Source organism: Chinchilla lanigera, unplaced genomic scaffold, assembly GCF_000276665.1.
Source record: "Chinchilla lanigera isolate Chin_1 unplaced genomic scaffold, ChiLan1.0 scaffold00081, whole genome shotgun sequence".
Taxonomy (NCBI): Eukaryota; Metazoa; Chordata; class Mammalia; order Rodentia; family Chinchillidae; genus Chinchilla; species Chinchilla lanigera.
In genome coordinates, this window is record NW_004955482.1 from 8352569 (window position 1) to 8374533 (window position 21965).

At 52.6% G+C, this 21965-nt stretch overlaps 1 protein-coding gene across 1 annotated transcript in view; it reads left to right on the top strand.

Annotated features, from left to right (window-relative positions):
* The window catches only part of Aldh2 (aldehyde dehydrogenase 2 family (mitochondrial)), a 30529-nt gene continuing 8564 nt past the window's right edge, over nucleotides 1-21965 (top strand). Inside the window, exons 1-9 of the mRNA XM_005403173.2 lie at nucleotides 1-192; nucleotides 13533-13637; nucleotides 14733-14873; nucleotides 15929-16008; nucleotides 17944-18055; nucleotides 18443-18571; nucleotides 19188-19301; nucleotides 20969-21071; nucleotides 21473-21657. Coding sequence (XP_005403230.1) covers nucleotides 67-192; nucleotides 13533-13637; nucleotides 14733-14873; nucleotides 15929-16008; nucleotides 17944-18055; nucleotides 18443-18571; nucleotides 19188-19301; nucleotides 20969-21071; nucleotides 21473-21657 — 1095 coding nt within the window. The 5' untranslated portion in view covers nucleotides 1-66. The remainder of the gene's footprint in view (nucleotides 193-13532; nucleotides 13638-14732; nucleotides 14874-15928; nucleotides 16009-17943; nucleotides 18056-18442; nucleotides 18572-19187; nucleotides 19302-20968; nucleotides 21072-21472; nucleotides 21658-21965) is intronic.

A 21965-nucleotide genomic window follows, 5' to 3' on the forward strand; every position in this document is an offset into this window, starting at 1 on the left:
CCCGCGCCCCTCACTTGCTTCCTCGCCCTCCGCAGCCGCCGGTTCCCGAGCCCTCCTCGCCGCAGAATGTTGCGCGCCGCCGTCCTCGCCGCCGCCGGCCTTGGGCCCCGCCTCGGCTGCCGCCTCCTGTCTGCTGCCGCCGCGCAGGCGATCCCGACCCCCAACCAGCAGCCTGAAGTCTTCTACAACCAGGTGAGACGCCGCTTTGTCCTCGGGCTGAGTCCCCGCAGGCTCTCCGGAGGGACGGAGCCGCCCGGATTGCGGCGTTCCTGGCTACTGTGGGCCTCAGTTTACCCAGAGTACCCGAAGGGTTCGCTGCGGTTGACTCACCCATAAGCATATTTAGTGTTTTGAATTTTAACAGTTGGAGTCAATCTGGTTGATTTGTTTTGTTCTTCGGTGCTGGGGATTGAATCCCGGTGGCCCGCTGCGTGCTAGGCCAGCGCTCCATCACGGGGCCCCGGAGGGCGATCTTTGTGCTAACCTTTCCCTTCCTGTCCTGCGAGCATTTTATCCTCTTGTCCGTCTCTGACAGTCTCTGCCCCATCGTCCTGCTGCGATTCGGGCTAATTCAGCTTCAGCCGATGGGCCCCGAAACTTTCTGGCCTCTTAGTGCCTCTGTGTCTGCACAGGGTCCCCGCCCTCACCGACCAGAAGACGCGTCCATCACCGTCCATCTTTGCAGGAACTTTTTTCTTGGTGATCTCTTTCACCCTTGACTCACGCTTGCCGGTCCTCTGCAGTTCAAAAGGAAAAGCTAGAGAAGAGAGACAGTGTTCTACTGGACATGGGGAACGGCGGAGGATCCCCATGCGGTGTCTTCGCCACCAAGGGGCTGTCTTTGGCCAAACCAAGGAGGGCCCTTCGGGATCAGGCCGATTGCGGGTGGCCGATTTCTTGCCCAACCAGGACTTTAGAATGTTTTTTTTCATTGATCTTTGGGTTTGGGTAAAGTGCTGGACTCACGCAAAAGGAAACTGATTATGAAAGAGTTCATTTTGTGTGTGCAACAAGTGCGAGTTCTCTGTCCTCTTTTGGGCTCCAGTTTGTTCTGCAAATCGGACGGGGGCAAGGCCTGTCCTAACACAGGCAGGGCTTCCTGCGGGCGCTTCCTACTTAACAACAGCCGTCCTCCTCCGCACAGCGTGTGCGCCGGGCAGCATTGCTTGTTTTGTCTTTAATCCTTACAGTAGTCCCTTCAGAAAGGTTCTATAATTATCTCCATTTTGCGCTTGAAGAGACCGAATCACAAAGAGGTTTAGTGACTTGCCCACAGACCCAAATCACTGGTTGAGTTGGGATTCACATCTAGACTCCCAAGAGTAAGCTCCTAACCAGAACATTTCATGGTATGTTGCACCTCTGGGTGGGAATAAAGGGACCACAGATGCGCAGCGTGCTTGCTAATTTAGGATGCTGTAGGGGGACGCTTAGCTTTTAGCAGTGCACCTACTTGACTAGTGGCAGATCTCAAATACATCAGTGTGGTTTTAAAGGAATGTTACCAAAAAAAAAAAAAAAAATCCCAACAAAAGAAAACATCTTTTGGATAACACAAGCGGAAAGTGCAATGGCGGTTGCTCCCTTGGAAGGCTGCTGAACTGAAGCATTCACCCTTGGAAGAACTGAACATCAAAACGATCAAGCAGACATATTCCCAAGGAGACGTGGGCCCGCCTTGGAGCCCTTGCTCTGGTTAGCATCTTCACTCTTCGTGCTCAGGTAGCAGTGAGGTGCCTGGGTCCTAACGTGCACCCTTGTCTGGTTACACCGAGGTTACTGTCCACATGGAGTCTGAGGGTGCAGGGAAGGGGAGTGGCTCAAATTCTCCTGTGGCTTCTTTGACAGATCTTTTGAGATCATACAAGTAGCGCATGTTCTCTGTACAAAATACGCAGTACTGTCTTAAAACTTAAAACTCTGGCTGCCCCATGGCCCTTCCTTGAAGAGTTAATGGGTGTGTGCAGGCGTAGTCTTGCAAACAGTTACTTTATATTTACAAGTGTGTGTGTGTGAGAGAGAGCAGGACCGTCCGGGCCGCTTATCCGTCTTGATGAGTGTGTGCCTGAATTATCTTCCTGAGTCAGCGTAAGCTTTCAGAGGGAGGCAAAGCCCTCCACGCTGGCAGCAGCCTCCTGGAACTGGCTCTGGTTCCTTGGCTGGACTCCTTGGCTCTTCTTATTGCAAACCCTGCTGCTCCCAGGGCCAAACCCTCTTACCAGAGACTCTGGGTGTAAACTAGATCCTATTTGTGGCTATTTTCCTGGTGCCCTGTTTATGCCTGACGTTCAGTGAACAGCGCTGGAGCTGCTACGATGGCTTTGACGTTGCTTTTGCAGCACTGGGTTTGCTTCCGAGGGCATGGGGCTTACGGACACTCAGGGGAACGTGACTCTCCACGTCCGTCCGGGGGAGGCCATGGGGCTTTTCTCCCACGGGACTAGCAGAGGTGGAGTGGGGTGCTTCGGTCCACCTCCTGGTGTCCTCTTGCCTCTTCTTGTCTTGGGTGGGCCCAGGGGCTGGGTGGACTTCGGGGGTGGGCAAGGAAGATTCTAGCTGACTTCCCCAAGCCGGGACCTGCAGGTGAAGCTCCTGAGAACAGCCTCTCTCATCTTTGTCCATTTCAGGGACACACCTCTTGTCCAAGCGACTGACTTTCCTTTTTCATTCTTGTTTTCTGCGTGATGCGGAGAATAATTACGAACTGGAGAGAACTCACACACCAAAGATGTCACCCTCCCCATCACCAGTTCCCACTGTCCGTGATGGAGAGAACGTGAGACAGTATGATGCCCTCTTGCCTTAGACAGCCTGCCCCGCGCTCATCGCTGAGAATTTGTGGGAGGTTCATTCTTTGAATGGACACTGCTGGGCACCCCCCATTCCCAGTGAGCAAAACAGAAAAGAATCCTTACCCCGGGGAAGCTCACATCCTCGCAAATGGAGACAAGTACCTAAGTCAAATGCATGGCGTAGCCCAAGGTGGTTAGTGTGATGGAGAAAAAGAGCAGCAGAGAGAGGAAGTGTGTGCAGGGGTGGGCTCCGCAACTCGGCTGCCACATTTGTCAAATGGGTAAAAATGCCCTCTGCGCTACAGGTTGCTGTGAGAGTGAAGTGGGGTCATCTCTGTACAGCCCTAGCAGTGGCTCCTGGCTCCTGAAGGCTTCTTATTTGCCCCTGAATATGAACAGGGATAACAGTGCTGCTGTGGGGGTGACAGTATAATACGGTAAAACCCCATTTTATGTGAGTACTGATGTGTTTGCTGTTTGTTTTCAGAAGGAGTGAACTAGGCTGTGGTACAGTTGGATGGGAGCGGGGTGGAGTGAGTTCAGTTTGCATCCTTATCTTAGCTTCTTGATCACAGTGCCCTGGAACTAAAAAAAAGAACTGATGAAAAGCGAATTAAGAAAGGCTGTCTCAGGGGCTGGGGATTTAGCTCAGCGGCACAGCGCTTGCCTGGCAAGCGCAAGGTCGTGAGTTTGATTCCCGGGACCGGGGGAAAAAAAAAAAAAAAGGCTCTCCCAGGGTAGACTCTTCTGTTTACTACAGTAATACATCTTCGGTGCAAAAAGTGAAGCATGACCTAAGAAGTTAGCCAGAAACTCAGAGGGCATAGACATAAACCCTGCTTAGGAGTTTATTGCAACATAGTTTATATTAGCAGCAACTCAAGAAGTAATCCAGTTTGTTCTCTTTAAGGAAATAGAGGAACCATCTGTATTACAGTGAGAGGAAGGAATAATTCCCTGCATGCAGCAATTATAAATATTTAGTTGGAGCCGGGTGTGGTGGTGAACACTTACAATCCCAGCACTCAAGAGGCCAAGGCAGGAGGATCACAAGTTCAAGACCAATTTAGTGATACCGTGTCTCAAAATAAAGAGTCAAAAATAGGACTGGGAACTTGTGGCGCGCACCGGCGTGTCTGGGGAGCGCTTAGGAAGCAGTGCCATGCAGCACCTGGCATCTCCACGCACCTGTCTCCTACCAAGCTGGCTGCTTGAATACCCAACCGTAAAGTAAGACACTCAAGGTCCTCCAGCACAGATGATGGCTACCTTGACCTTCGGGGAGAAACTTATTAAAGGTTAAGAAATGCCCTCCTAAGATCCTTTACAAGGCCATTGCACTGTGCTGTTTTTTGTTTTTTTTTAATTTTATTTTTTGGTACCAGGAATCGAACTCAGGACCTTGCGCTTGCCAGGCAGGCACTTGTGCCACTGAGCTACATCCCCCGCCCTCTGTGCCGTTTTTGATTGGCACCTTTTTTATTATCATAGGCTCCCTCCTGCTGTCAGGCTAATGGGAGGGGAGCAGTGTAGACCAGACTGTTCCCAGCCTCTGGAAATCTTTGGCATTCTGGTGTTCCTGCCAGGATTTTACCATCTGCTCATTGCGTACTACCCAGCCAAAGGCTACGGGGGTTACTCTTATAATGACATTCCAGACTTCGATGACAACACCTTAGCCCTAAGGAGAGTCACATGGAGTTGCACCCATCTTTGAGATACTGAGCAGAAACCGTGGCTGAGGAATTCTGCAGTTACCAGATGTTTAATAAAACTGTGGCCAGATGTTGTGGGTCCATCCCAGAAATGTTCACTGAGCCTACAATTAGCTAATTAGAACATGTTCTGTTTTTCATCTCCTTGCCCTGGCCAAAGCTCAGGTTTTTCTCCATGAATAGGGACCATGGACTGTTAATTATATGGGAAATCAGGAGATTATTCTGCAATGGGAAGTATTATTATTACTACTACTGCCCTCTTTAGAGTTGAATAGTTCTCTTACATAGTCTTCGTTGTCGGTTTATTCTTGTAGCAAGTGGAAGAATGCAGTATGTCTAACTTCATTACTATGTAATTTATTTTTAAAATGTCTACATACCTTATCCCCTCTACCTACCTTTCCACCTTCATATTCTGTGGGAGGCCTTGGTAAAATCAAATATTAATGACGGTCTATCTGTAATTTTTTTACTTGATTTTTTTTTTAACTTGCTTTCTTATTGACAGCCACCAGAAATTTTTTAAACCAGAGAGTAAGTTTTCAGAATAACACTTTGGCCAACTCTGATGTAGTTTCCCAGTAGGGTTACCAGTATATAATTTGGGTCATTTTAATCCTTTGTAGCTCAGTATGTTTTGTGTATCATGCCTTAAAGGAATGGACTTTTGGCTGTTTCCTCTGAATTTTTTTTGGTGTGTGGGGGGGTAACAGGAATCAAGCTCAGGACTTTGCGTTTGCCAGGCAGGCGCTTGTGCCATTGAGCTATATCCCTGGCCCCTTTTTGGCTGTTTCCTAATGAAAAATGTAGATAAATTTTTATCTGGAGTTTGTAGACCTGTCACTAGCACCTAGGACTCCAGTAGTGTTCTGCTAAACATTGCAAGACTTAGCCTGGATCCCTGAAGAAGTAGGTTGTGCTGAGGTTGACTCTGTTTCCTTGCTTGTAAAACGTGACTTATAGTCAAAAGAAAAGGTAAAAATTAAAAACAAAAACCAAAAAACTTGGATGTAGCTCAGTGCAAACGCCGTGGGTTCAATCCCCAGTATCGCAAAACTTAAATAAATAAATCAATGCATACTTTTTTTAAGAAATAAAAAGGACTGGGGATGTAGTTCATGTATCGCAGTGTGAAGCTTGTGGGTTCGTTAGCACTGCAAAAAGTAAGGTAAAGATCTAGGTGGATGTATATGGATAATGGAGCTCAAAACCAATGTTCCAAGGAGGAAAAATGTCCTGCACCCTAGACATTTGACAGTATGAAACCAGTTAAAAATGTACAAAACAGCCAGCCTACTTGGGAGGGTGAAGCAGGAGGATTGCAAAGTTAAGCCTAGCCTGGGCAATTAGCAAGACCCTCTCTTACAAAAGAAAAAGCTACACTAAGCAAAAGTTTATATTGAACATAGCTAGGCCTGTCTCCATAGGAAATGTGTAAGAACTTGCTTGTACAAGAAGGAAAACATTCTTTGCTGGGAGGGTGGTGGCCCAACTGCGCAGGGTTGGGTAGGGAAGTGGCCTGTGTGAAATGACGGAAAAGGGTTTCGGCTTAAGTACTTTGTTTGTCAAACCGATTATGCTGTGGGTAAATATTACAAAGAAAATCGGACCTCCCATAACACACCTGTGCAGATAATCGCTGTTAATAGGTAAATACAGAGTGGCAACTGGATCTTTCTGGTCTTCCTGAATGAGCCAAAGTGTTTGCTAGGCTAAACAGAGGTTTGGAGTGACGTTGTGCTGCTGTCGCATGAAGTGTCACCCACTGCACTGGCTTCTTGCTTGCCTAGGAGTGTCAGTGACTTCCATAGAAGCAGATTTGGGCAATGCAGTCTTAAGTCTTCTTTGTCAGTTTATTCTTGTAGCAAATGGAAGAATGGGGGTTCACTGAGCCCCGCCTCGGTTACTTCTGCCTCTAACTACAGTTCCTTAGCAGGGATCGGGGCTGGGGATTTAGCTCAGCGGCACAGCGCCTGCCTGGCAAGCGCAAGGTCATGAGTTCGATTCCCGGTACTGGAAAAAACCTTAGCGGGGATCACAAGTGGTGATCAGTGTACCCTGCCCGCACAGAATCAATGCCTGCGGTGTTGACGTCAACTTGAGGCCAGGATGTATGTGCTGTGGACATGTGTATGCAGTCCTTGATCCAATAATGACAGTCATTAATCGCTTATTGCTTATCAGGCCTTGTGCTAAGAACTTTTACCTTCATTTTCACCTTTCACCCCATCCGCAACTCCACTAGCCAGGTATTATTGCTGTTCCCATCTTGGTTGGAGGTAAAAAGCCTTAGGCTTAGTGAATTCTAAGTTTGAAACCAGGCCTTACACTGACCTCTGCCCAACTCAAAACACCCACACCCTTAGGCCTGAGCTGCACCATATCATGACCAGGGTGTACCTAAGGAACAAATAGATTGGATATTTGAAATCGGAGAGGAGTCAAGCTAGGTGTGATGGTGCACGTCTATAATTCCAGCACTCTGGGAGGCTGAGACAGGAGAATCACAAGTTCAAGCCCAGCTAGAGATATAGTTCCATGTGAAGGTCCTGGGTTCAATTCTCAGTACCAAGAAAAAGAAAGAAAAAAGCTGAATGTGAGTTACTCACATTTGTATCCCCAGTACCTGGCAAGCTTGGCATAGAATTGCTGCTCAGTAAATATTTATTGAGTGCATCAGTGGTTGCCGTTTATGAAACGATGTTTACAGATTTTCTTGTTTTGTTTTGTTTTCTGAGACAGGGTCTCACTGTGTGGCCCACGCTGGCCTTGAATGGGCAATTCTGCCTCAGCCTCTCGAGTGCTGGGATTACAGGCGTGCGCCACCACACCTAAATGCTATTTACGAATTTGTGCGGCAGGAGCCAGGGAAAAAATCGCTTACTGGGGACCCAGTATTTCTACCCACAGGGTTGTATTTCAAAGTACAAGGCATGATCAGAATATAAGGTGAATGTTGAAATGATCAAAAATTTGTTACAGTAAAAGGCACAGTGCACTTAACGCCGCTCAGAACCCTCCCCTTCCTTTGAACACACATCTGTCGTCATTCTTGCCGCTTTCTGAAGCAGTCTGAGTCGTCCTCTTCTGTGTTTATGAAAGTGATCAGAAATACAGCGAAGGGTGCTGCCGAGCGTCCTGCAGCAGGACACAGGCTCCTAGAAACAGTACCGTGCGTCCGCGTCCACCGCATCCCTGGGTCTGGCACCGTGCAGCTTCTCGCTCTCCCCCAAAGTCAAAATGACCGTGGAAGGGAAATGTTTTGAATGGATTCAGGACATGGAGGCCTCTATAACAAAGCAACTGAAGACACGCAAGAGGGCGTGCAGAGCTGCTTCAGAAAGTGGTACGAACAACCGGGTAAGTGTGTTCAAAGCCAGGGGGAGGATTTTGAGGGGGATTAGCGGCAGTGTGTCTTTTACTGTAATAAAGTTTTTTTAAAAAGTTGAAACATTCACCATATTTTTCATCACACCTTGTATTGAGGAGATTCCATGAACAGGAACGTGGGACAGGTGGGAGGTGCTGAGTTGGCCAGGGGCGGGTGGTCACAGCAAGACAGAGGTTGACAACTCAGAAGCACATGGGCAGATTGAAACCGCGCCTTCCTGGCAAACAGTCCACAGTAGAATTAACCCTCCCACCCTGAAGTGGTGAAAGGGGAAGAATATAGAACCATTCCCAGGGGCGGGGGCGCTGGGGTCAGGTGCCAGAGTGCCTTCCAGCAAGTTTGGGAGATGCTGCCCTTGGTCTTAGCCCCAGACTAATCCAAGGGTCTGGATGATGTGTGCAGAAGCGTGACCTGTGTGGTAGTAACTCCTTGGCATCCTGCCGTACAGGAGACAGTATCTGTTTTTGTTACGTAACTGCTACTTAAAGAACAAATGTCATCAAGAATCACCCCACATCAGAAAATCACTTCAGTTGCCTGCCCACTCTTTGGGAAAATAAGCTGTTCGGGAACACGGATTTCCCAGGTAACATCCCTAATTCTTTCATACATCAAAGCTTGCACTGAGATCTTTCTAGAAAGTGTCCTACCTCCTTAAATCAGAGTTACCGGGCATAACCGTCCTCTGTACCCGGGCCACGGCCCCTGCACCCGGCCTCCCATTTCCAGCTTGTAACCTGTACTCGGTAATCTGCTGGATGCGAGAAACAAGATGCCTCAGGCAGTGAAGGATCATGGCATCCTCTAACACGGAAATCTGATTTTCACACAGTAATCCGTGCCAAGTTTGCAGAACTGCGCATACAGGGACCTGGCTACAGCAGCATCTTCAGAATGGGGAGCGCTTGTTCCAGAAGCGCACTCAGGGGAGGTGGGCAGTCTGTGCTGAGGGACCTGTTCCTGAGCACTGTGGCCCTGCCCAGGGGGTAAAGTCCAAGGTAGACTGACCCTGGGAAAGCGAGTTCTGCAAGCGGCAAGTGCAGGTCCTGGCACAAAGCAAGGGAACCGAGGGCCCGTTCTCTGTTTACCATGCACTGCAGCCGAAGGGACCCGTTCGTTTCTTCCTGGCCCCAAGCACTTCCTGCTTGGCCTTCAGCTCCCCGCTTAGCGGCGCCATGTGAGCTCTGGTGCGGTCTGTGAGCCTGTCCCTCGCTGGGTTTGCTTGTTTACTGTGTCCGTCCTCTTAGCTCCCAGGAGCCAGGACTTGGCCATTTTACCCCGTGCCTGGCATGGCAGTGGCACTCAGTTAAGGCTTATGGAACACTTGGGGAAGGAGTCCAGGCTTTACAGAACGACGCGGGAAATAATTATGGGGATCTTGAGGGATACGTTTTATGCACTGTACCCACGGACCCGGCTGAGAGTACCACTCCTGACCTGGCTCTACTTCTAGAAGCCAGAAGGAGGAAGTGTGGGCTAGAAGCCCCCGCCCCGCACACCTACCGGGGTTAACTGAATTTAGAGTGTTATGTAAGTCGGGCTTGGGTTGGGGCCAGGAGGTTTTAAAGCATTTGGCCTGGACTCTGACCTTGTGTTTTTCCAAGGCTGGTTGCTGGAAGCAGAGCCGTCGCAGCTCCGTGTGAGAAAGTTCCTACCAGGCGCCTTTGCCGAGTCCTGAGCTGGAGAAGTCTCCGGGCCTGCTGGGCAATCCTGGGTTTGTCTTATCAGCTCAGAGGGAGGGTGGGTTGTTGAAAATGGAAGAGGTTTTGCCCGTGAAGAATGACTCAGCAAACTCAGGGCTCGGAGAAGCACATGGCCAGGGAGTGACTGTTGAGGCCGCAGTCACAGGGACAGGGTGGGGCCGGTGGACATTGAGCCCGGCAGGGCCTCCCGTTCCCTTTTTCCTAGTCTTTGCAAGATAGTGAGAACTTTTTCCGGACAAACCAGTGTAGAGTGCTGCTGTGCAGGGAGCAACACAGGGTAGCAGGCCTGCCCCCGGCTCCCAAGTGTCTTAGCCCGAGAGCCACGGGGTCTGCAGGGATGGCGTCAGCGGCAGCAGCTAGGCCCTGGCCTGGGCACTGTGCGCCCCGTTGTTGCCCTGAGTCCTCGTGCCAGCCCCCAGAAATGCCGGAGGAAGCAGTTGGGAAGTGAAGGGTTTTGCTTAGGCTCCTGTTTCCTTGGAGCGGAGTCAGGACTCAGACCCCAGTCTGTCTGATTTGGAGGTTGGCGCCTTTTATGACATGTAATGTAAAAGTAGGCGGTGGCAGTAGTAAACCAATGAGGTAGAGATTTGGGAATGAGAGAATTCTAGCTTTTGTGAAAGCAGACCTGGGCTGTAACAGGAGGCTGGCACTGGAGTTAGGAAAGAGCACAGCCCAGAGTCCCAGGGCCCGCATTCAAATCCTGGCTCTGCCCTCACTGCTGTGTGACCTTAAACAAGTGGCTGTGCTCCTCTGTGCCCTGGTGTCCTCCTCTGTGAAGTCGAGAGGATGAAATCTGCTTTTTAGGTTTGCTGTGAGGTTGAAAGGGGAAGGATCCAAGTACCCAGGACTCCCAGGGAGGGGCTGCCACAGGGCGAGCGGCTTGTGTTACTGTTTCACTGAAGTGCAGGTGGCTGAGTGGACGTGGCCCTCCTGGGGCCTGCTTGTGCCCAGCGCACTGCTCCAGGGCTGTGCAGCAGCTGCTGGCGGCCGGGAGCCCTGCGTGCGCTGTGGGCGAAGCGGGGTGCAGGAGCTCAGCCAGCAGCCGTGCCCGCCTGCCAGTGTCACCAGACCCTCTGCATGCCTGCACGCCGTCAGGTCCCACCCCTCTTTCCCCACCGCAGTCCCCAGAGGAAGCCAATTCTCGGGAAGCGGGAGCTCGCACCCATGGCCCCACGCAGGCATGGCCAAGGCCCGAGGCAGCTGATACTGAGGCCTGGAGGTCAGAGGCCAGTGGTCGGCCTGGCTTTGAACCGAGTGCTTGCCACACCCTCTGTCCGGCTGGAGACTGCCAGCCCTGTGGGAAAGAAGACAGGTGTCGTTTCTCTAGAGGTTAATAATCGACGGACTCACATGAAACCACACAAACAGAGTTGCAAAGGTCTGTATAGTGCTTACCCAGTTCTGCAGACGCCAAGAGCCTTACACTGTGCTCCGCTGGGCATCGCACTGCCGTGGTGGCGCAGGGACTGGGTGGAAAGACCAAATTTCAGCAGTCCCTTCCCTGCCACTCCTTCCTGTCACCACCCTGTCACTGCAGAGCGCTGGGCCAGGCTGGGCACAAGCCCCGGGAGCCGAGAATGCCGCTCTGGGGGGCATGCCTTGCTCCTGCTGGCACAGCGGGAGCGGGAGCGTCCCATTCATCTGGATTCTTCCTTTGAGCCTCTGTTCTCGCCCCGGAGACTGGCCGCCGCCCCCGAGCCCTAGTGGGAGCCAAGCTCCAGGCTCTGCTTGGTGGCTCGGTCTTAGTAAGGGACACAGACTGGGCCAGGGAGGCTGTAGATGACTCCCTGGGGTCCCAGGCCCAGAGCCACCCGGGTGGCTGGTAGGCGGCCCTCACCTCACCTGTGGCCTTTGCTTGCAGAATGGCCGTGGGCCCTTCCTTGAGACCAGCTTCTAATCGCAAGCCGGAAGGAGAGCCCAGTACCCTCCCAGCCGCACTGCCAGCAGCGGGCCGGGAGATCCCTGTGCTCCCCTCAGACCACTGCGCTCCTACTGGGGAGCAGAGGGCAAACGCGGGTATTCAGTGAGCAGCCAGCTTTGCCAGGGCCCTGTCTCTGCGTCGCCGCCCCGATGCTGACCTCCCGAGCGGCGAGGTCTTTCCCCAGCTGTGGCTTGGTCACCGTCTGTCCAGCAGTAGCAGCGGTGATGGCCTACTCCACATTAGGAGTCGGCATCACAGGCCCTGCCGTCCTCTCTGAGCGATCTGTTCCTTCCTGGTTCACCAGTAACCCTGGCTGCCTTTACTTTTGGCAGGTTCCTTCCCGCCCCAGGGCCTTCATCTTGCTGTTGCCGTGGCCTGTACCCTTCATCCGCTCACTCTGTACTCAGGACTCAAGGCAGAGCTCGGGGAGGCCCTCCACGGCCATGCCGGCTAGTGTTCAGTCCCTTCCACTGAGGCGCTGTCTCTGGACCCTGGTTTTCTCCTTCGCATTTATCACTTCACTCTGAGGGTGTCTTAGGTGGCTGACTGCTGCTTTATTGTCCGTGCCCTCTGGAAGGATAGCACCATGAGAGCATGGCTATCTTAGTTACTTTTCTTGTTGCTGAGACACAACACCTTATACCCACAACTTAAAGGAGGAGAGGTTCTTTTTTTTTTTTTTTTTTTTTTTTTTTTTCTCCGGTACCGGGAACCGAACTCACGACCTTGCGCTTGCCAGGCAGGCGCTTTTGCCGCTGAGCTAAATCCCCAGCCCCGAGGAGAGGTTCTTTTGGCTCACAAACTACAGAGGTTTCAGACCACAGTGTACTGGCTGCAAGGCGGAGTGGCGCAGCAGTGGTCTGGTGGAGGAAAGTTGCTTGTTTCATGGCATCCAGGAAGCAGAGAGCGAGGGGAGGGGCTGGAGAGGGCGATGAACCTTCCCAGACCACACCCCCGTTCCCAGCCGCTTTCAGTCTTAACAGCAAGTCAGCTGCAAGCCTCCATAATCCGATCACCTTCCAGAAGCACCGCAAGAGTCTTCATTGGGTTGTTTCCTCTGTACCCTCGGCCCTTGAACAGTGTCCAACTTGTGGTGGTACTCAGTTGCCAGGTGGCTGAAAGAACAACCTAACTCAGCTTGGCATGGGGGCACTCTTGGGAGGCTGAGGCAGGAGGATCGCTGCAAATTCAAGGCCAGCCTGGGCTACATAGTGAGTTCAAGGCTAGCGTGAACTATATAGTGAGAAGACCTTGTCACAAAAAACCAGCACCCCCACCAAAAGAGTAACTTAATCGAGTTCTCCACTACCTTAGGTGTTAGTGTAGTACAGTAAGGATGGCTGCAAATGCTTTGCTACTTCTCCCAGGGAGAAGGAAGGGGTCGTTCTCTTCCCTACCTGTAAATCTGCACTTGGCCTGTGACTCTCTGTGACCAACACAATTTGGTGACAGAGATGAACTCATGCAGCTCTAAAGCTAGACCTCGGTCTCTGGGGAGCTGGCTGCCATGTGGAAGTGGAGCCAGCCTGAACCCGCCGTGCAGCCAGGAAGCCAGAGCAGCCAAGCGGTGCCGGGGGGGTGAGCAGAGCCACCTTGCACATCCAGCCAGATGCCCACGGCCCTAGCTGCCCTAGGACTGCAGCTACCAGCAAGAGCCCTGTCCTGCTGAGCTCAATCAATGGGTGCAATTCTAAGATAAGAAATCGTCTTACACCGCTGACTTTCATCATTTGTTACACAGCAGTAGATAACTAGAATATTAGGAACATCTCTTCATTTTGCAGAGAAAACAAGGTACTGTAAGGCCAAATGACTTGCCTAAGGTCACTTGGCAGTGTAAGCATTCCCGTTTCAGTGGTCTCCAAGGGTGGTGCTTTTAACACGGAGGCTACAGCCCTTGGAAATTGATTCATATTTCTTATTTGTTTCTGATTTTTTTTTTACATCGCAGGTGGTCAGTAGTGGGCAGCAAGCTGGTCCTGAAAGTGTATCTCTTTCTCCTTGTAGATCTTCATAAACAATGAATGGCACAATGCAGTCAGCAAGAAAACGTTCCCCACGGTCAACCCATCCACTGGGGAGGTCATCTGTCAGGTCGCAGAAGGGGATAAGGTAAGAACTGGTGACTTACTTCAGGGGAGGGCTGCATTCATTTTTAATGTGTGGTATGTTTTTATATGGTAGCAACCTGACATATATTACGTTCAGAACCTAAAAAAGTCAATTAAAAATTTTAAGTGAATCAACAGAAGCACTTTGCTACAGACAGAGATGTTAGTATCTGTACTAGCAAGTGGGTTCAGTAATCCACATAGTGTGGAACTGTAGTCCTGGAAGTACATTTGGGGGACATCTAGTCCAGTGTCGTCTTTATAGACCTGGAAGTTGAGGTCAGAGGGGAGGTGTACACTGGACACAACTTGTTGGGTAGCATGTGGGTCTCCAGAGAAATAGCACTGGTGTCAGCTTGAATTACATACGATAGGAACTTTAAAAAGTAATGGTATTTTTAAACCTTATAAATTAGGCTCTTAGTAAAAATATTTTCAGTAGAAAAAGCATTAAAAATAGCTCAGGAATGCTTCTTGCCCTCTGCTTCAAGACAAGCCTCTACTTTCCTACCGAAGGCCTTGCCTCTTTTGCTGAAAGCAAATGTGAATATTTTTCTGGTTGATAGGAAAAACATCTGATGGTTGATAGGAAAAACTCCATTCCCTGCCTCCTGCCTGAGATGCTAGGATTTTACTGCTTCTCCAGAGAGACAGAAGATGGTTAAGCCTGTATTTTTCTGAAGAATGCCAGTCATCTTAGAAGCAGTGGTTCCTTTTGCTGGGCTTGCTTTCTTAGGAAGTGGGAAAAAGTGGTCATATTCCAAGCGCTGACCCCTGGGTGCCTCTCCTTCCAACACGCCGGGGGATATTCCCCGCTACCTTGGGGTTCTTTGAAGTGAAAATATACAAGTAGAAATGGTCGGGATTCTCCTTTTCCCCTTGACTCCTGGCAAGGAGAGGAAAAGGAAGGTGCATGATCCAGCCCTGTCGCTGGAGCCTAGTCATGCCCAGCCCTGGGGGCTGGGAAGGACCGTCTGAGGGTGTTTTCCTGCACTCACCTGTACTGACGGCCCTGCCCACGGCTTGGCACTGGGGTGGGCAGTATCGGAGGCGCTTATGCTAAGAAAGTCTGAGCTGCCCTGTGCGTGTTTTGCAGGAAGATGTGGACAAGGCTGTGAAGGCTGCCCGGGCCGCCTTCCAGGTGGGCTCACCCTGGCGCCGCATGGACGCATCCGAGAGGGGCCGGCTGCTGTACCGCCTGGCTGATCTCATCGAGCGCGACCGGACCTACCTGGCGGTGGGTCTTCAGCCCGCTCACCCTCCCTTTCCACATGGCCAGGGCGCTCACAGCATCCTGTGCACAGCCAGGGGCCGCCCTGCTGGCCCCTAACCGATCAGAGTGGCATAGGATGATTGCCACTGCGCCGCACTCCTGCACCCGAAAGTGCCCCGAGCGGAGCCTCTCAGTGCCTGCTGCAGTGGGTTTGGCTAAGAAAGGAGCCTGAGGCGAGAGAGGAACTGTGTTGGAGAGGCTTCCCTGGGAGTGACCCGGAGATGGTCACACTTCCCTTGGCCCCTCTGCATCCTGGGCCCCCTCCTTGGCCACTAGAGGCAGAAGAAATCAGGGGAGTCCCTTCCCCCTCCAGACTGTTCTGGACACAGCAGGCGGAGTGAACCTTCCAGAAGACACGTTACACCGTGGGACTCTGCTCTTAAGCCTCACATGGCGTCTACCAGACCCTGCTGGTCTGGCTGCCTCACCCAAGTCCTTACACACACGGCCCCTCCTTGAGTTCTTAGTGGCTTCTTTGAGCACCAGAGCTTTTGCACACTCTTCCCCCTGGCTGGGGGCCCCTGCATTTCACTGCCATCTGTACCTGATGCCTCCTGCACGGTCCTTTGCATTGCAGGCTTAGGCTGGTATTTCTAAGGCTGAGCTGGGCAGTCTGGTCTTCTCTTTCTAGCATTTTCACCATGTGCAGTGGATTCTCAACACGCGTCATGGAGAATCTGCATCGTTATTCACCGTCTCTTTGCCCTGTGAGCTCCATGCTTATTTCTGTACTCCGAGCACCTGGATCTGGCAAAGTGTGGGAGCTAAAAAAAAAAATACGGCTCTGAAATGAGTGTGAGAAGTTGGTGTCTCATCACACCTGCCCCCTTCCACCTTTTCTCTGCCTTGGGAGAGGCGGGGCTGTGGTTCTCAAAGGCCCTTGCCAGTCAGTGGCCAGAGGGGACCCTCGGCCTCGGCTTCCCGCGAGCACCCCCCCCCCCCGTGCCTTCCCTCAACCCATTTGCGCCCTTTTGCTCCTGCTTCAGTGTGTCTTTGCCGACGCTGCCCTCTCTCCTCAGGCTTTGGAGACCCTGGACAATGGCAAGCCGTATGTCATCTCCTACCTGGTGGACTTGGACATGGTCTTGAAATGCATCCGGTATGGGCTTGGGTTCCTTGTTCTGTGTCGTGGCTGTGCCTAAAGGGAGGGAACAGTGTTGAGAGGTAGAAGTCACATTACAGAAATGGGATAGGGTCATAGGAGTCGGAGGAGGCTCCATGTAGACTCCATCCCGTGAGAAAATGCCTCAGTATCAACTGTAACTTAGTCACAAATGCTTTCTCTTCCTTCTTAGGTTACTTTCCGTAACCTATGCTTTCCTCGAGTGGAACTTACCTGTTTTGTCTGGGTTACATAATTCGCTGGTACATAGTAGTTCATTGTCATCTCTTACAATCCTTCTGTTTTTAATCTCTGTAAGGTTGGTAGTGTTTGCAGTTTCAGCTTTGATTCTTGGTTATTTGCATCTTCTCTATGTTTCTTAGTCCTGCTAAAGTCTTGCTGGCCGTTTTATTGATTCTTTCTGTTCTCTGTTCAGTTCTCTGCTCTTGTTTTTATTATTTCCTTCCTCTGGCTAGCTTTGGGTTTAGTTTAATCACAAACATCTTTTTTTTGTTTCTTTGTTTTTTGAGACAGGGTCTCACTATGTAGCTTAGTCTGCCCTTGAACTCATGGTGATCCTCCTGCCTCAGCCTCGTGAGTGCTGGGATTACAGACGAGCACCACCGTGCTTGGCTAATCATAAACATTTTAATCGCCAACAATAGAAGCTTTGTTAGAGCCCTTGAGGTTGCAGGTAACAGAAACTCAGTCCAGCATAGACAACAGAGAGCCCGTGGGTCTCAAATCCAGAAGGACCTTTGAGTGTCACTCACCCTGGCCCCTTGCTTCGCTCTTCTGTTCCACATGTGGCCTCTTCCCGGGCCAGTCTTCAGCTGCTCATGCTGCCCGACCAAGCTGTAATTCGTAGTCCTAAGTCCAAGGCCTGGGAGGAGGGACCATGATTGAGCAGCCGTGTGCAGGGTGGACAAGCCAATGTTTGTGCAAATAGTGGCTGCTCCCCTGTGACATGTGGACAGAGGTGCAGAGGAGAAAGTAGTGCTGGAAAAGTAGGAATTACCCTTCACAACAGGAGTGCTCAGCCAGGGCTGTCGCACCTCCCAGGGCACAGGGGGCAATTCCGGAGACATTTCTGATTGCCACACTGCAAGGGAGGGTGCTACTGACCTCTAGTGGGGAGAGGCCGGGGATGCCGCTAACCATCCTACAATGTACAACGCAGAAGACAGTCCCCGCAAGGAATTTTCAAGCCTTAGATGTTAGTGGTGCTGAGACAGAGAGACTCATGCTACGAAGGGCAGCTTGGTGAATCTCAGGCTTAGCCACACACCTTCCTGCATTTTAGCATTATTTCTTTGTGCTGATGAAAAGCCCTTCCTGAAGCCAGGTGTAATGGTGCATACCTGTAATTCCACAAGTTCTAGGCCTGGACTATGTAGTGAGTTCAAGGCCAGCCTGAACTACACAGCAGGATGCTGTCTCCAAAACAAAACAAAACGAACCATTTCTGAGCCAGGCATGGTGGCTCATGACTATATTCCCAGCATCTGGCAGACTAAGGCAGGATTGCAAGTTTGAGCCCAACCTGGGCAACTTAGTGACTTACTGAGACCCTGACTGTTTTTTAAAAAAGAGCTGGGGATGTAGCTCAGTGCAGAGGCTCTGGCTTCAATTCCTAGTATTGAAAAACAAACAAACCTGATTCCCCAGATAGCTGGACCGAGTAGTGGCCAGTGCACCCATGGAATTTGGTGCTTTTGACAAGCACCCTCGGTAGTTGTGAAGCTTCGAGGCTACTCACACAGTGGCTCGCTGTGCCCTCCCAGTCATTCGGCAGTACGTCTTTCAGGGAGTAAATAGGCACGAGGGTGGGTATCAGGAAGACCCAACTGGATTGATTGGAATCTCCCCTTTCTGCCAGGGATTGCAAGCATCCCTGACATTGACTACAGCTTGGATTTTCTTCTTTTAAAGGTATTATGCCGGCTGGGCAGATAAGTACCATGGGAAAACTATTCCAATCGATGGAGACTTCTTTAGCTACACCCGCCATGAACCTGTGGGGGTGTGTGGGCAGATCATCCCGGTGAGTGCCAGAGGTCATGGGGGGGCGGGGTGAGATTCAGCGGTGTCCACAGGGCTTATGGCAAAGGGAGAGGGTCTGCAGGGGGTGTAGGAATGTGGCCAGGTGGTGGCTGAGAGCAGCTCAAGCCAACCTGGGTTCGCGTCTGAGCCCTGCCGCCTGCGAACGTGGGACCTTGGGCAAGTCACTTAGACCCCTAAGCCTCCCATTTCTTCATCTGAAAAGCAGAAATGAGTGCGGGCTTCAGACTGAGGCTTAGCGCAGTGCCTATACAAGTCACTGTCATCATCATCGACGACCGGCCTCGTCCTGTGATCCAGGTGTGGGGGACACGTGCAGTTCAGAGGGCTCAGGGCCGCCTCTGACCGCGGTGGCTGTTGTTTTGCGCAGTGGAACTTCCCACTTCTGATGCAAGCGTGGAAACTGGGCCCAGCCTTGGCGACGGGAAATGTGGTTGTGATGAAGGTCGCTGAGCAGACACCCCTCACCGCACTCTACGTGGCCAATCTGATCAAGGAGGTGCGTAGCTTGTTTCTGTCTTGACCCCCAAGTACCCTTGCACGGGCTTGTTCTGGAGGAGCCCTGAGGAGGCGTGTCCAGGGCCTCAAAACACGGGTGTCTGCAGACCCCCGCCGTCACCGTGTTAAGCGGCAGGGACTCCCTGCTCACTTTGTCCACTCTAGCCTCCACGGCAAGATCCCCTCTCAAGAGGGAAGACCACTGAGCCAGGGGTGGTGGTGCACACTTGTAAGACTGTGGGAGACAGAGACAGGAGGACTGCAAGTTCAAGTACAGCCAAGTAATGTAGAGACTTAGCAAGATCCTGTCTGAACATTAAAAAATGAAAAAAGAGCTCTAGATGTAGCTCAGGGTGGAGGCCTTGGCTTCAGTCCCCAATACCAAAAGAAAAAGCAAAGAGAAAGCCGTTGCTGCAAGTGGACTGTGACCTGGCCGCAGGGCCCCCCACAAGCAGGCTCTGTGTACAGCGTTCTGAATCCCGCGGCCCGTAAGGCTGGTGCTGCTCTCACGGGGCCCCGTAGGCGGTCTTGGCCTGTCTGGGAAGAAGTGCGTTCTCCCTGTCCAGGGCCTTGGAGCGGCACAGTGACTCACAGCGTCCCCTGGCTTTTGCCTGCAGGCCGGCTTCCCTCCTGGTGTGGTCAATATTGTTCCTGGATATGGCCCCACGGCTGGGGCCGCCATCGCCTCCCATGAGGATGTGGACAAAGTAGCATTCACAGGGTCCACTGAGGTAAGGCGCACCAGGGCCTCATGTTTGCAATGTGGTGGCTCAAACTCCCGCTGTCCTCGGGATGCCAAGAGGAGCGCCTGGTGTCTCGTGTCGCGTTCTCTCCAGGCTTGGCCCTGGTGTCTCGTGTCACGTTCTCTCCAGGCTTGGCCCTGGTGTCTCGTGTCACGTTCTCTCCAGGCTTGGCCCTGGTGTCTCGTGTCACGTTCTCTCCAGGCTTGGCCCCTGAGCAAGTCTGAGCAAGGGCCCTGCATGTGTGTGTCCGGAGGGCTGGAGCAGGGGCAGTCCTGTGCAGTCTCATTGCCACTCTGGCTGTACTGTGGGTTGGGGGGACTGGCGTCCCTTGTGGGATGAGGAGGCCAGGACTGGCTGACTTCACAAATCCTGGAGTGGAAGCCAGAGCACCTTGGCCACATCAGGTTTCTTGAGCAGCACTGCCATTGTGGGCTTGGGAAAGACAAGAGTTCAAATCCTGGCCTTCCCATCGTGACATGGTTCCTTCTCTGTCTGTGAAGCTCATTTCCTTTATGATGAGGATGGCAGTATCTCTGCAGTAGGGACAATAGGAACATCATAGTGGGGAGACTATAGACTTCGGTGTCACACTACTCTTGCAGTACCCCTTACTTGCTGTGTAACCTTGGGGCCAGTCACTTGGCCGCCTGCAGCCTCGTTTCTTGCATTTGTAAAGTGGACGGAGGAGCCATGCCCACTCCCAGGGTTGGACTGAGGTGGGAGAGTATAGCGCCTCCCCACTGCTTACCCTGGAGAGAGCGCTCAGTGATGGATCAGATGAGTGGTGAGAGGATAGATAAACTGGTGATTCTATCACGTAATCTCCTTGAGAGCAGGGACCAAAGTCCTTCTAGAGAGCAGCTTTTTCTCGGATGTCCATGTTGATGAATCCAAGAGGGACAGAGAATAGTGTAATGCATGTGATCCTCAAGCACTTCCACTTGGCGTAAACACTGTCACGCATGCAGCTTGCACGTAGTGGTAGTGTTAAAGATCTCCTTTTGCTTGGGGACCCCCTGATTGAAAGCTGGGAGGTGCCGTTGGGAGTCTCGCAGAGGGGGTGGGTCCCCGAGGGGGATATTTGTGTTCACTCGGGAAATGTGCTCAGGTGGCTTCGGGCCAGGCCTTGGGACGGTGGTGGTGAGCAGCCCCTGCCTTCGCCCTCCCAGAGCACACGGTGTGCTGGGCACAGCACTGCACACACTGCGAAGGAGGCTCACGAGCAGATCTGAATCTGAGCGAGCGTTGATCCCACGTTGACCAGCCGTGGGACTGTGGGCCTGTGGCATGGCCATTTGGAGCCTCAGCTCATGTTTGTAAATCAAGAGGAAGAGTGACACTTGTCTCTGAGGTCACTGCAAGCGTTGGGTTGAGCGCACACACAGCGTTTGGCGCAGGGCCTACTGTGCACGAGGCGCTCAGTACGTAGGACAGGCGGCGAACCTATGGCACACGTGCCGCAGCGACTTTGGCATCGTTGAAAGCTCTAAAAAGGCGCTCTCGCTGGTCTAGGACCTTGGGCTGCGGCAGCGATGGAGAGTGAACTCTTTGGGGTGCTCGTGATCCAGTGCAAGTCAGGGTCCTCTGCTCTGCGCCTTTGCACTGCGTGTGGCTCTTTCTTCCTCCACTGACAGCTTGTCTCTGCATCCCCATAGGTTGGCCACCTAATCCAGGTGGCTGCGGGGAGCAGCAACCTCAAGAGGGTGACCCTGGAGCTGGGGGGAAAGAGCCCCAACATCATCATGTCGGACGCCGATAGTGAGTTACAGGGGCCCGGGCTGGTCCTGCCCACCCCTGCCCGCCTGGGCCCCCAGTGGGACTGGCCTGGGGCCCCCGGGTCTGGCCGCAGCCTCTCCCCTCTCATCCTTGCCGACAGTCCAGGCCGCTCTGCCGTCGTCACGTCCTTTCTGTGGTCCTGGGGCAGAGCTCCCGGACTTTCTGGCTGGAGGAGCACTTACTTCACTGTCCGTCTGTCCCTCCACCGGTCCCCATGCTCCGGGAAGGGAGCGAGGCCCTCAGCTTAGTCCAGCCCCGGTTCTGGCGCCCCGTAGGCACCAGCCCCGGTAGTGGCGTGAAGAGCTGCGTGGGTGAGCAGTGCCGGGCGAGGGCCACCTGCCTCTTCTCAGCGTTGCTTTTCTGTTTCTGTGCCCAACCCACAGTGGACTGGGCCGTGGAGCAGGCCCACTTCGCCCTGTTCTTCAACCAGGGCCAGTGCTGTTGTGCCGGCTCCCGGACCTTCGTGCAGGAGAGCGTCTATGAGGAGTTCGTGGAGCGCAGCGTCGCCCGGGCCAAGGCCCGGGTGGTTGGGAACCCGTTTGAGAGCCAGACTGAGCAGGGGCCGCAGGTACGCTGCGGGTGCGCGCGGGAGTCTGGAGCCAGCCTGGCAAAGTAGAAAGGGCGCCCGGCTCGGAAGCAGGCGGCGCAGGGTTTAAGGCTCACTGCGCCATGTTCTGGCTGTATGCGCCACTGGCTGAGCGCAAGACCCCATTTGCTGCCTCCTTCCCACATTGCACAGACCTCGTGGACCTCGGCAGGGGAGGCTCAGCCCTGGCTGGGGTGTCGGCCTCCCCATGGGACAGTTATGGGCCTAACTTCTTTCCCTCTCTATTTGTAGTACTAGGAGTTGAACCCAGGGCTTTCACACTGAGTCCT